Genomic DNA, 15,439 nt, shown 5'->3' with positions numbered 1-15,439 from the left:
ACATAAGTATTCACAGCCTTTGCTCAATACTTTGTTGAAGCATCTTTGGCACCAATTACAGCCCCAGTATTTTTGAGCATGATGCTACAAGCTTGGCACACCTATCTTTGGGCAGTTTCTTCCAGTCTTCTTTGTATGACAGCTCAAGCCCCATCAAGTTGGATGGGAAGTGTCGGCGTACAGCCATTTATAGATCTCTCTGGAGATGTTCAATCGGGTTCAAGTCTGTACTCTGGCTGGGACAGTCAAGAACATTCACAGAGTTGTGCCATAGCCACTCCTTTGTAATCTTGGCTGTGTGCTTAGGGTCGTTGTCCTGTTGGAAGATTAACCTTCGCACCAGTCTGAGGTCCAGAGTGCAGGGGAGCAGGTTTTCATTCACCACTTCAATACAGGGCACTTTAAGGATCTCTCTGTACATTGCTGCATTCATCTTTCTATTGACCCCGACTAGTCCCCCAGTTCCTGCTGCTGAAAAACATTCCCACAGCATGATGCCATCACCACCATGCTTCACTGTAGAGATAGTGTTGGGCAGGAGATGAGTGGTGCCTGGTTTCCTCCAGAAATGACGCTTGCCATTTAGGCCAAAGAGTTCAATCTTTGCTTCATCAGACCAGATAATTTTGTTTTTCATGATAAGAGTCTTTAAGGTGCCTTTTGGCAAACTCCCAGCGTGCTGTCATCTGCCTTTTACTGAGGAGTGGCTTCTGTCTGGTACCATACAGGCATGATTGATGGAGTGCTGCATAGATTGTTCTTCTGGAAGGTTCTCCTCTCTCTACAGAGAAATGCTGGAGCTCTGCCAGATTGACTATCAGGTTCTTGGTCACCTCCTTAAGGCCCTTCTCCCCAGATTGCTCAGTTTGACCAGGTGGCCTGCTCTAGAAAGAGAGTCATGGTGGTTCCAAATTATTTTATTTACGGATGATGGAGGCCACTGTGCTCATTGGGACTTTCCAAATCATGTCCAATCAACTGGACTTATCACAGGTGGACTCCAACCAAGTTGTAAAATCTCAATGATGATCAGTGGAAAGAGCTCAATTTTGAGTGTCATGGCAAAGGCTGTAGATACTTATGTACTTTTAATTTGTTTTACATTTGCAAATATTTTAAACAAACTTCTTTCACATTGTGATTATGAGGTATTGTTAGTAGAATCAAAATCAGCAGTGAAAAAAAAAAAAATATATATATATATATATATATATATATATATATATATATATATATATATATATATATATATATATCCACTTCATCCATTTAAACCCAAACACATAGTTCTGATGGCAATTTAATGCAGTTAAGGCACCGAGTTTAATTACCACCTTAATCAGCCACAGAACCTTTGTAATTCACGTGTTCTGTTTTAAAGGGATGAGGTGGCATCATGTTCTGAAGCACGCAACAGAGTAACTTAGGCTTTATCTAACATAAAGCAGAAAATGAACACCAACAAGGCAAAGTTTTAGCTACTGATATATTTTATGGATTTTCAATCAAAGAAATAAAGCACTAGAGGGAATGGACAGAGTAACCATTACATAATCTTTCCGAGAAGCTGAAAGAAATCAGTTTGGGCAAAGCAGTTAACCAGCAAAAACCCTGATGCATGTTGGTTATAACTTAATGCACAATATTTGGCACTGAGCTACCCAGTAAGAGCCTTAGTGAGAAAGGCTCAGCTGTAAAAAGCCTATAATAAAACCCTCTCCAGCATTTTAGTTCATGGCACCATAGAGATTTAGTGTGTACACTGTATAAAGAAGCCACTGGCACACTATCAGCTTTCTGAGACACTTTAGGTTAGGATGAGGCTTTGCATAAAAGAAAATTAGCAAAGCAAATGCCATCAACTTCATTACTTAGAATGTCAATAAGCATGGAGGTATTGAGTGCCCCAACAACCAAGTTGGCAGTGACAGCTTCCACTATTCTATCCTGACTTTTGACATTTAAAAAGTGATTTTAAAGGCTAATTTTTTTCTTAAAACAAAAAAAATCTTATACTCACCCCCTCTGTGAAACTATATTGTACAGATTACAGAGCAGTCACTTACCATTTATTTTGTAGTCCCCTGCCAGCGATGTCCCCACCTTCCTACAAGTGCCCCAGCAAACCGGCTGCTAAGGGGGTACCCGCAATCCATGCCCGCTCCCTCCCTACAGGGGTTTGCCTATGGTTCCCGCTGCCTTCAGTGTCTCCTGTGAGACCTGGAAGAGGAGTGAGTAGGGCTGCAGCCTGGATTGCGCTGGAGCGGGGAAGTGTCAGGTAAGTGACTGCATTAAGGTAAAAAATATTTTGCATTTAGAACCACTTTAATTAGGTATCCCAATAATCAAAATGTAGTCAGGTAGTCAGGTTATTTTTTTTACCAAAAATATGTAGAATACGTATTGGCCTAACCTGAGGGGAAAAAAAACGTTTTTTTAATATATTATAGCAAACTGTAAAAAATATTGTGTTTTTTTCAAAATTGTCGCTCTTTTTTTGTTTATAGTGCAAAAAATAAAAATGTAGAGGCTATCAAATGCAGAGGCTATCAAATACCACCAAAAGAAAGCTCCATTTGTGGGAAAAAAGGACGTCAATTTTGTTTGGGTGCAACGTCGCATGAACGTGCAATTGTCAGTTAAAGCGACGCAGTGTCAAAATCGCAAAAAGTGCTCTGGTCAGGAAGGGGGTAAAATCTTGCGGGGCTGAAGTGGTTAAGTACCCCCAATAGGTCATGTTTTCAGGATTTCCCCTCAGATGAAATGGCGGTGGTAACCAAATAATGGAAAGCCTGGAAACATGACCTATTGGGCATATCTGAGGACTGGAATTGAGAAACATTGCAGTACTAACGAAGTTAAAGCAGGCAGCGTTGTGTTGCTTTCTCACCACCTGGACCCACAGAAGCATGCAGTTGCGGGGCACTTGCAGAGTGGTCAAGTTTATTTGAATGGGGCGCGATTGGCAGTCGGTAGAACCCACCAAAAGCAACATGGGCTTAATTCCTGCTGCGGCATGTGAACATCTTTGGCTGTTGCCCCAGCAGCTAAAGTGGGTAGGGATAGGAGACTGTAAAACTGCGACTCAACCGCAGGGTTTTACCACCCCCCAGTGTTACGTGTTAACAAGCCCTAAGGGTGGAGCTCCTGAATACAACCAAGGGTTCATTCACAAGTGCACAAGGCACTGCTGCTCCTCTAAAACGCAATCCAAGTGTGTTTGACAGGTGGTGAGGAGGCGATATGTTGCCTCCTTACCAACTGGTTTAAACCCATGATTGGTGTGCAACCCATGCGATTGCGACACGGTAGAATGGTATTTAGAGATTTAAATCAGGTGTGAGGAGAAGACACTGTTCCGGCGATCTTTGACTTCTCCCATGCTGTTCGGGTATATCTCCACCTCTTTAGGTTTGCCTACCCTTGTCCTAGATCCTTGCAAGTATGGATGGCTAGCACAAATATCTGAACTATGGTAATTAGTCCACTATTAAACATATTATTAATTTAGCACTTAAATATGTTTTCCCTAGAGTCTGCATTTTGTAATGGGGGTTTATATATGAAGACTAAATGAGATAGAAAGGTCTGTGTTACAATAAAGGGCAAAGTCTTTTTCTAATCTTCAAAAAAGCAGCTAGACACAGACCGGTTGCAACAATTGTATTTGATTTGGTTTTAATTCACAAATCTGTTAAGTAGGTACACTGAGAAAGACTAATCTGATATTATTCCCAAAGAAATGTTCCGTTTCCTGGGTTTGTCTCACCTACTGTACACTATCTTGCCAATAACAAGCTTACTGAAAGATGAAGAATCAGGGAGGTTAGGTTTGGTATAGGCTTTGATTATAGACAGGCTAAACAAAAACACACCACATCCAAGACTGCTAAAGCATTTTTTCTTTTCTTTTTGTGCACACATATTAAAATACTTTAAAGGGGTTGTAAATGTAAATGTTTTTTCACCTTAATGCATTCTATACATTAAGGTGAAAAAACATCTGACAGTGCCCCCCCCCCCGTTTTACTTACCTCACCCCTCGAATGTCCTGCGCTCATCCCCAGACATCCTTTCCACCGTTCAGCCTGGCCGCTAATTGGCTGGAGTGGATGGAGTGGATGGAGTGGATGGAGTGGATGGAGTGGATGGATGGAAAGCAGCGCAGCCATTGGCTCTCGCTGCTGTCAATCACATCCACTGACGCGGAGCGCCGGGGGCGTGGCCGTGTGATACAGCGAGCGGCTATAGCCGCCAGCTGTATCACGGGAGAGCGCTCACTGATGCTTCTCACCATGCGAGGAAGCTCGCATGAACGTGAGAAGCATCTGAGGGAGGAAGCCGAGACAGCCGCCGAGGGACCCCAGAAGAGCAGGTTCGGGGCCACTCTGTACAAAACGAGCTGCACAGTGGAGGTAAGTATAACATGTTTGTTATTTAAAAAAAAAAAAAAAAAAATTCACTTTACAATCCCTTTAAATCCAAAACAGCTCCATTCACACCCGAGCGTATCGATTACTGACGTTTTTCTTTTTTCTTTTTTACAAGCTTTTTTTAAAGTATTTTACAAGCGTATTACATCTTCAGACGTTTTGTTTAGCCAATAGAAAGCACTAGGGGAGGAGAGGGAGAGGAAATCAGAGGTGTAGAGCTGCTATTTGAACCTTTTTTCTGCTCAAGCCAGGTGTTTCTATTGAAGTCTATGGGACTAAAAATGCTTGTAATCAGCCAAAAAGAAGCTCTTACTTTTTTTGTTTGAGCTTCAGGCATTTTGCTTCAGGCGACAGAACACGCATTTGTGAACAGGAGCCATTAAAATAATTGGATTTTGCTTGTTGGTCATTTTGGAGCTTCAGAGCTGAACATTTTACAAGCTGAAAAATGTTCAGGTGTGAACAAGGCCTTAACGTAGATAAACTGTAGTATAAAATGTAGGTACTTGAAATTTTTGTGTCACAAAATATTTGTGTTACTGTTAGTCAAGTCTATATTTTCAGTAAAACACACACTCAAATTGTTTTAGTGCATACAAAACAATACAATCCTTGATTTTCTAGTAGAATATAAAATACAAGGTTGCGTTGAGAAACAGGTTGTAGTTTGGAGAGGTTTGCCCTCTTATAGGGGAATCTCTGCACAGGGGTGGGTCCCCCTGCTCAGGGACAGACACTGGCTTAGGTCATTTTGGGCGCCATGGAGTTTGGAGGGGGTGGCTCTCTTAGGGGCTTAGGGGCTACTGACATATTGTGTCTGTTTACTGTTTTTCTCTTCACTTGTTTCTAGGGTTCACCAGTTCTCACCGCTTTTTAGTTTCCAGGTCTGTACCATTTGGCTTTAGCCAAATGGTACAGACCTGCATTTGTGTTCTGTATATTTTTTTTTTATGTGCTTTGGCCTTGGAACTTAAAGCGGAGGTCCACCCTAAAATGGACCTCCGCTCATCTGATCCCTCCCCCCCTCCGGCGCCACAATCGGCACCTTTCAGGGGGGAGGGGGGTGCAGTTACCTGGATAATACAGGTAACTGCACCCACTTCCGGGCTAGCTGTCTGCGGAACGAGCGTAGGTTACGCCCCCGTTCCGCAATGCCCCGCCCCCTTCAGCAAGTGCCCCGCTGCCTGCTGGGAAACACACAGCTCCCAGAGGCAGCGGGGACCGTCCGGATTGCGCCGCGCGGCTCGCGCATGCGCAGTAGGGAACCGGGAAATGAAGCCGAAAGGCTCCATTTCCCGATTCCCATACCCAAGATGGCGGCGGGACCCGGCAGCCGAGCGAGCGATCGGCTTCGGGTGCCGACATCGCGGGCGCGCTGGACAGGTAAGTGTCACTATTTAAAAGTCAGCAGCTGCAGTATTTGTAGCTGCTGGCTTTAAAAAAAAAAAAAAAAAAAACGCGGAGTCCCGGTGGACTCCCGCTTTATGTTGTCATGTGCTATACCTATGTTAGATACTACACTGTACTTGGAATGTCTTTGCTTTGTTCAATAAATTGTTTATGAAACTAAAAAAGTATGGCTTCAATCTGCTCTGTGGACTCTCAAATATCAAAGCTCTATAAAACATCTAAAAACAGGAAAAAAAATGATGACGAAAGCTAATTTGGGAACATAATTACATTCAAGTGATTGTAAAGCTTCCATTTTTTCATAAAACAGCCCTAATCCTCTTCTTCTGGGGTCCCCCAGTCGGCACTCCTGGTTTCTCCTCTTCGGCGAGTGCCCACATAAAAAGCTGCTTTCTATGGGGATCCTCAAGCGGGCTCACTCCTGAGCCCCGCTGCCTGAATCTATAGACACAGACAGCAGAGCTCGGACCACCTCTGTTTCCTCATCATAGGATTTGACTGAAAGCAGCAGAAGCCAATAGCTCTCACAGCTATCAGTATACCCTGTGAGGAGGATGAGAGCTGGGAAAGCAGCTGCTCTCATGCACAATGCTGGAACAAGATCAGGCTCAGGTAAGTATAGGGGGGGATCCTCTGCAACAGAAGGTTTACCTTAATGCATAGAATGCATTAAAGGTAAAAAAAAAAAAAAAAACCTCAAGCCTTTGATTTATACCCCTTCATAACCAGGCAATTTTCTAGTTTTTCGGCACTGCATTAAATGACATTTTCGCCGTCATGCAATTCCGTACACAAATAAAATGTATACAATTTTTTTTTCCACAAATAGAGATTTCCTTTGGTGGTATTTGATCACCTCTGTTTTTATTTTTTATTTTTTTTTGCGCTATAAAACACGAAAGTTTTGTCAAAAAAAATATTTATTTTTACTTTCTGCTATAAATCATATCCAATTAAAAAAAAAAAATCAAATTTCTTCATCAATTTAGGCCAATATGTATTCTGCTACATATTTTTCATAACAAAAGATCTCAATCAGTGTATATTGATTGGTTTGGGCAAAAGCATCCACAAACTATAGTTTATATACACTGGAATTTTTATTTAAATATATATTTTTTTATAATAGTAATGACAGCGATCAGTGACTTACAGTATGCCGGGCATTCTAGCACTGACACTTTGTGGGAACCAGTGGCACCGATGCTAAAAATATGCACGGTCACTGGCTAGGAAGGGGGGTAAACATCTGAGCCGATCAAAGGGTTAATTGTGTGCCTAACTGGTGCTTGTGTGCGCACTGTAAGGCCTTTTCACTAAGATGTGCTGTTTTTTTTTTATTGACTAAGCACAGCCAGTGCACCCCCTATGCAGAAGAGCTGAATCACTTATATATACGGGATTCTGTGCAGCCGGTCTGCACTATAGTAATAAAGCTACAGTGTGCGGTCAGCAAGTGATTGACTTAAAAGGGACATTATTTACAGAAAGAAAAAAGAAAAAAAGCCCAAGATGCACAGAACAGGGCCTGCGGTCAGCTCTCCCATCATGCACATAGGACTGGAATGTGTTACACCAGCCATCCAGGACACACACTGCTCCAATAAAACCAGAATGCCTGGACTTTTACCTTTAAAAATTGAAAATGCATCATATGTGTTGGTGCAAACTGAAGCAGTATTAAATCCAAAAGCAAGCACTTACTTATATTGCATCTTACCAATTCTTAGATGCGATGGCTGCATTCATTTTCATTTTTAGGTTTTCTTTCTTTTTTCATCTGGTGATCTGACCAGCAAGTCTGTTTTTCAGCAGGACAAGCTCTCCAGCAGATGTATTCACTCACAGGTTTGAGACAAACTAAACACCAGCAGGGGTGCTTATAATGATCAGCTTTTATGTAAAACCTTTATCCCAAAAAGGAACAAAACTGTTTGCTGGAGTTTGGCTTCAATGCGTTAATGTATCTAAATCTGCTAGTACAGCCAACACTCCCCTTTCCCCCAGACTGACAATGCTGCTGTCCAAAGGTGCCTCCATGCTCCTTCATCCAGAATGTAGGTACTCCAATACATAGGAGGTGTGTTACTGGCCAGATCATCAGGTGAAAATAAAGAAAAAAGAAAAAAAAACACGAAAGCAGCCACCACATCTAATGATTGGTAATCTGCATTATATCACATTTGATTTTGGGTTTAATACCGGTTTAAGGGAAGAATATAGTGCAGCACAACTCCCAAGCAAGTTGCTGCACATAAACCATAACAAAAATCAGCTTCCCTAAAGTACAACTTGTAAAAAGTTTCAAAGAAAACCTAGAAGAAAAACAATTATTTCAAGCATTTGCAGTCATTATGTATAGACAGATGGTGGAAGAACATTGTCATTACATTAGAGCAAATCAGAATGCTCCCATCTCAGTAGGCTTATTTTGCCTAGAGGAGACTGTCATACCTGTCTGTGCATGTTAACCCTTACGGCGGATGCTGAAGCAGATTACTTCACAGTGATAGATGCTGAAATGCTAAAGGAAAACACTGCCACAGATACCCCAAGGGGGGGGAAGAGAAGAAAGGAAGCGAAAATGGGAAAGGATGTAAGTTTGTTGGGTGTGAGGACAGAAGTGTGATTAAGCCTGAGAAGGATCCCTGCCATCTCTTTGCTCTACTGTTTTTCAAGAGAGAAATTTGGCGAGATAGCCAACTAAGCAGGCAGGTCCCCTCCAAGGCCACTAGTACAGTTTAGGATGCCAACTCCTTTAAACTGGCCCAGTTCTTCCGAGCTCCCAAGGCCCCTTCATCTGAAATCTCTTGCAGTAAACACTCAAAAAGCAGCGGGGCGTTCAGCTGAACAGAAGCGTTTTCAGCTCCTGGTAAATATATTAACAAATACAACAGAGGAAGAGAAAATGATGTTTTGTGTTAGCCTATTGTGCTGCTTTTATTACATTATGTATTGCTGGTTTGGCTCAATTCATAATGCTGGTGTATTTTATGGTAATACAAATAATAATAATGTGTTTACTACGGTATAGCTTTAAGAATTACCCCTTAATAGTATTTATAAACCATGTTGTAATTCCACATAATGATATGCATACATTATGATTACTTACAGCATTTAATGTCACATTAGCCAAGGGTTTTTCACCAGTACTTTCATTAAAGTGCTTGTAAAGGATACATTTATTTATTTTATTTTAACCTTAAAGTCGATGTAAACCCTCATATACACCCAGAGAAGTGAACAGACTACGATGATACACAGGGATGAAACAAATATCCCTATATAAGTTTTACATGTACAGTGCATTGAAAAAAGTATTCATACTGCTTTAAATTGTCCACATTGTCATGTTACAACCAAAAACAAATGTATTTTATTGGGATTTCATGTTATCGACAATTGTGAAGTGGAAGAAAAATGATTAATGGCTTTCAAAAATGGTTTTACAAATAAATATGTGAAAAGTGTGGTTTACATTTCTATTCAATACTTTGTAGAACCCCCTTTCGCTGCAATTACAGCTGCAAGTCTTTTCAGGGATGTCTCTACCAGCTTTGCACATCTACAAAGTGAAATTTTTTGCCTATTCTTTTCAAAATAGCGCAAATTCTGTCAGATTGGATGGAGAGAGTCTGTAAGCATCAATTTTCAAGTCTTGCCACAGATTCTTAATTGGATTTAGGTCCAGACTTTGATTAACCACTTCAGCCCCGGAGGATTTTACCCCCTTCCTTACCAGAGCACTTTTTGCGATTTGGGACTGCGTCGCTTTAACTGACAATTGCGCGGTCGTGTGACATTGCACCCACACGACCGCAGCGCGGGTGGCACTGGTTGGCGGTGGCACTAGTTGGCACTGATTGGTGGGGGCACTGGCAGGTGGCACTGGTAGGTGGTGGCAGGTGGCACTGATTGGCAGTGGCACTGGTTGTCACTGGCAGGTGGCACTGATTGGCGGTGGCACTCAGCACTGGCAGGTGGCACTGGTTGGTGGCTGCAGGTGGCACTGGTTGGTGGTTGCAGGTGGCATTGATTGGCGGTGGCACTGGCAGGTGGTGACACTCGGCACTGGCAGGTGGTACTAATTTGCAGTGGCACTGGCAGGTGGCACTGATTGGCGGTAGCACTGGTTAGTGGTGGCAGGTGGCACTGATTGGCGGTGACACTCGGCATTGGCAGGTGGCACACTGAGCACTCTGTTACTGAAAAGTAACAGAGGAGCTGTCAGAATTTAGCTTAATGTCGGGGTGGGCGGGACCCAGCTGGGGTGTGAAACTGACAAGTGACAGAGGCAGATCTGTCAGATTTGAGCTTGATGTCGGGGTGGGCGCGACTCAGCAGCTATCAAACATCAGCCAACGATTGGGCTGCTTAAGAAAAGGGGTGGGGCCACATACAAGTAGCGGCCCGCCCAGATCCCATTGGCTGGTGTTTGATAGCTGCTGGGTCCCGCCCACGCCGGCCGGGTCCCGCCTACCCCCGACATCAAGCTGAAATCTGACAGATCCTCCTCTCTCCTCTCTCAGTTTTACACACTTAGCGCCGTGATTGATGTTTGCCAGAGCCGCTGAGTGTGGAGGAGGGAGGAGGAGGACGGCAGTCAGCGTTAATGCGCTGCATGTCTGGGGCATCAATAGTGAGTGGGCTGGTGGCAGCTTAGGTGCCAGGTTGCCATTTCTGGTCGCATTGGCGACCTGGCGTCTGGGGTTCGTCGAGCCCTGTGCTAATTTATGTAGCATCTGCAGTATTTATAAAGTTGCAAACTAAAATATCTGCCCCGATGAATTAACCATTATGAAGTGCTCATTTCAATTATTTCCCATGCACTCCACATTTGTCCAAGTTCACAATTGATGCAGATTCACCAATGAAATTGCCACATATTCACAAGATACCATTCTTACAGAAGCGCATTTGTGAGGTCAATCACTTATGTGGACAAGGCCTGGCTCGCAGTCTCCACTCTAATCCCAAAGGTATAGAGGTCAGGACTCTGTATAGGTTCATAAAAGACATGGATGAGCGAGTTTGGGGTGGAGGACCTTGACTGGCCTGCACATAGTCCTAACCTCAACCCGATAGAACACCTTTGGGATGAATAGAACGGAGACTGCGAGAGCCAGGCCTTCTCGTCCAACACCAGTACCTGACCTCACAAATGTGCTTCTGGAAGAATGGTCAGACATTCCCATAGACACACTCCTAAACCTTGTGGACAGCCGTCCCAGAAGAGTTGAAGCTGTTATAGCTGCAAAGGGTGGGCCAATTCAATATTGAACCCTATGGACTAAAACCAGGATGCCATTAAAGTTCACTTTTGTGTAAAGGCAGGTGTCCCAATACTTTTGGTAATAGTGTGTATATGAGAGCTGACAGACATTAAGGACTCTCTCTGCTCTGGGAGTCTACTGCTGGATGAAAAGCCTGGCTGCTGACAGAATTCTAAAAAGGTACATATACTGTTTGTTTGGGGAACCAATCAGAGGGCACCCTGTAAGAAACCGACATATTTTGTCATGTTTAGTAGCTTGAGTTAACAGTTGTCTGTTTTTATGCTATGGGCTTGCTATACAAAACCTCCTGCATTGAATTGTATTTGTTTACTGCCTTAATCACTTGCTGACTGCAATGACGGCTACAGCATGGCTGGCTAGTTCTGAGTGGGGGTCTATTGACGTCCTCCTGTGATCGTGCTTCGCAGAGCGGAGACAGCGAGAGCCAGGCCTTCCCCTCCAACATCACTGCCTGACCACACAAATGTGCTTCTGGAAGAATGATCAAACATTCCCATAGACACACTCCTAACCCTTGAGGACAGCCGTCCCAGAAGAGTTGAAGCTGTTATAGCGGCAAAGGATGGGCCAATTCAATATTGAACCCTATGGACTAAAACAACATTAAATTTCATGTGCGTGTATGGTGTGGGATTTTTGTGACGTAGATACAGTCATGCTGATGTTTTCCTAGGATGCTTTTCATAAACAAAATAATAATTTTGTACTAATTTTTTTTTTAAAGGTGTTGCACTAGGGGTGGGGAGTTGATGGGCATTCTGGCTTTTATGGTTCTTTTAGTTACCTGGGCCAGTGACTGTTTTTGTAACAATTTTTTTTCTTTGGGCATTATACAGTTTTCGCATAATGTTGTAAACAAATAAAAATATATATATATATTTTTCAATAAAGTCATGTTGCGTGTAAAGGCAGGTGTCCCAATACCTTTGACAACATAGTGTATGTTTAGAAATGTCCTGCGAATGAGCCCCTAAAGCATGGGGGGCAACGGGCCATCAGTCCTTTGAAAAACTTGTAACTGTACGTGAAAATGATAAACTGCAACAAAACCAGGGAGGCATTGATGCTTACAAAAGAGCTAAGGTTTGGGAAATCTATTCTGAACGAGTATACGTGGCACTGAAGCCAAGGACACTTGCGAACTAAAAATCCCCCTTCATTTACTGGCACCCCAAAGTGTGAAAAATCACATTTATCATGGAAACAGAAGCTTCTGTCCAATACATCCCAAAGTGTGTAATTTAAAGGTCATATTTTGTAGAGACCTAAATAAATATATACTGTATTTATTGGCGTATAACACTCACTTTTTCACCCTGAAAATCGGGTACAAATAGCATGTGCGTGTTATACGCCAATACTTCAATTTTAGCTGCATCGGAGGGGATGGAGGGGGGGGGGGGCTCAGGACAAGCACCGCCAGATTACATACAGTGAAAATCTCCTGTTTACTTGGTGGCCTCTGTAATAGTAAGTCCCGTCTCCTGGGCCGCCACTGGACCACTGTTCTGTCTATCATAGGAGATCCTCACTGTATATAATGTCTGTGCTCGTCCCGTCACCCTTCCTGTCCCTTCTAGGCTGCAGATGGGCATTGATGAGGCTGAATTGATGGCAACTGCATTAAAGGAAATAGCGAGGCTGCTGCATTGATGGCAATGGTGAGGCTGCTGCATTGAAAGCACTTGTGAGGCTGCAGGTGGGCATTGATCAGGCAGCATTGATGGCATTGGTGAGGTTGCAGATGGCCACTGACCCTTATTTTGCTTCAAAGTTCCTTATATAAAATGTAAGGTTTTTTTTCCTGAAACTTCCCTCTTAAAATTAATGTGCGTGTTATAAGTCTATAAATACGGTAAATAGGTTTGCAGCAGAGACCATATTTTCCCTAAAAAAAAAAAAAAAAAAAAAAAAAAAAAAACACTACAGTCCTACAGGATATAGCAACAAATACTACAGTCCTACAGGAATCTAAGGCAAGCCGTAGACTGTTTGAATTCTGGCCAAGATTTGAACAAGTATGGGCAGCAGGCTGAATGTATCCAAGTGTATCCATTGATCAATTGGGTACAACTTAGACTGCTGGATTTGACATGCCATTATCACTAGCGGAGAGTCAACTATAGTGGCTAGCTATAATCCCTGTGTTCTGACCGCCCCCCACGGGGGGAGAATACAATAGCTCGGGAAAAGGCATTCCCCTGTCCACATTGTCTGTGGTTACAGCAAAGAAATTTGCTCCATCTGACAGGCTGGCCTATACAGGAGCAGTTTTGGTAAATCAAGGTTAAATGCACATTCAGACGATAAGCTGATACCACCAATTATATTTTATAACAGATACCTGTGCACATCTTCCAAGCTCTTTTCTGCCCAGGTAATGGAAGATCTTTAAGGCAATTTCATATGGAAGTTGAATATCAAAGAAAGGGATCTCATTTATTTCATTCTGTGGAAAAAGGGGAAAATATAAAATATGAATAGACCAGTAAGAATTTAAAAAAATTGCATCATAGGCTATTTCAGTCTTCCAGCAATAAATTGTACTTATTAACTTGATTTGTACAGTGCAAATGCCATCTCTAAATAGTAAATGAAAGGAAGTCAAAGAATTGCTATTAACTACAGGTGAGTCATTCTGAAATTAACAATTACATTTAAAAACCTCTCTTTTTTCCTACGAGAAAATGACTAGGAGGTGCTAAGGAAGCAACTACTCCCATCACATGTGGCCTGGAGCCCAACCCACTTTCTTATATCTAGCAGCCGTATATTCATATTACAACCCCAATTCCAAAAAGGTTGGGACGCTGTACAATCTACAAAAAAAACTGAATGTAATGGATTTGAAAATCTCTTAAACCCATTGTTTGTCACAGTGGAAAATAGAAAACATATTAAATGTTTAAACAGAGAAAAATTTACAATTTTAAGAAAAAAAAAAAAGGTAATTTTGATGGCAGCAACACACCTCAAAAAAGTTGGCACAGGACAACGAAATGTGGTACTTACAATGAAGAGGTGGAAGAACATTTTGCAACTAATTAGGTTAATAGGCAATAGGTCAGTATTATGGCTGGATATAAAAAGAGCATCTTAGAGAGTCAGTGTCTCAGAAGTAACGATGGGCAGAGGACCACCAATTTGAAAAGCTGCATCTAAAAATTGTCGAACAATTTCAGAATAATGTTCCTCAATGTAAAATTGCAAAGATGTAACAATATATAACCCTCTACAATATATATCATCAAAAGATTCTGGTTCAAATCTCTGCGCACAAGGGAAAAGGTTGAAACGCAGTATTGGATGACCGTGATAGTCAGACCCTCAGTCTGCACTGCATTAAAAGCAGACATGATTCTGTGATGGACATCACTGCATGGGCCCAGGAATACTTCCAAAAATAACTGTCTGTGAACACAGGTCATCATGCCATCCAACAATGCAAGGTAAAGCTCTATTGTGCAAAGAAGAAGCCATAACTGAACATGATCCAGAAACACTGCCGTCTTCTCTGGGCCAAAGCTCATTTAAACTGGTCTGTTGCAAAGTGGAAAACTGGTCTGTGGACAAATGAATCAAAATTTGACATGCTTTTTGGCAACAATGGGAGCTGTGTTCTCCGGACTAAAGAGGAGAGGGACCTTCTGGCTCATCAGCGCTCAGTTCAAAATCCTGAATGATGGTATGGGGGTGCATTAGTGTGTATCAAATGGGCAACTTACACGTCTGGATGGGCACCACAAATGCTGAAAGTAACACTGTATGCACAATTATTAGTCAAGTTGTATTTTTGAGAATTTAATTATTTAACTACAGTAATCTTGATCAATCCAAAATGTTAATAAAACCTCAAACCTGAACATTTAAGAAAGAAAGAATAGAAAAAGAAAAAGGTTTTGACTTTTAGGAGAAGATCTATGTGGGCACTATTATTGGGCAACTATTAGTGTGCAGAATGATTATTCAACTAAATAAAAATAATAATAATGAATAAAAATGTTTTCCCTTATTATTTTCATCTGTAAAAGAGAATAAATCATCCAACTCAAAATTTATAATTTTAAGGCCTCTTGCACACGACACTCTTGGTGTTAAGCATTTACTTATTCAGGCTTTTCTTTTGTATGTATTTGGGCGCAACTTCGCACATATGCAAATCGGATTCTCGCGTTTTTGTTCTGCACAGTATGTAAATGGACATTTTTCACGCACGAGGCCTAAAATACTGACCAAAAATGCAGATTTTTCTTTTTTTACTGAAGAATGCACAGTACTTGATGACGAACCTGTGTG

The 15,439-nt window shown here is 42.1% G+C and overlaps 1 protein-coding gene across 1 annotated transcript in view; it reads right to left on the bottom strand.

Annotated features, from left to right (window-relative positions):
• Nucleotides 1-15,439, bottom strand: part of FBXW8 (F-box and WD repeat domain containing 8) — a 209,536-nt gene that overhangs the window by 153,071 nt on the left and 41,026 nt on the right. The window contains exon 2 of the mRNA XM_077462047.1: nt 13,488-13,592. Within this exon, the coding sequence (XP_077318173.1) occupies nt 13,488-13,592 (105 nt within the window). The remainder of the gene's footprint in view (nt 1-13,487; nt 13,593-15,439) is intronic.

Source organism: Lithobates pipiens, unplaced genomic scaffold (assembly GCF_037356315.1).
Source record: "Lithobates pipiens isolate NorthernLeopardFrog02 unplaced genomic scaffold, aLitPip1_a1.2 Scaffold_3, whole genome shotgun sequence".
In the NCBI taxonomy this organism is placed as follows: Eukaryota; Metazoa; Chordata; class Amphibia; order Anura; family Ranidae; genus Lithobates; species Lithobates pipiens.
The sequence above is the reverse complement of the archived record's forward strand: the minus strand, read 5'-3'. Positions and strand labels throughout refer to the sequence as shown.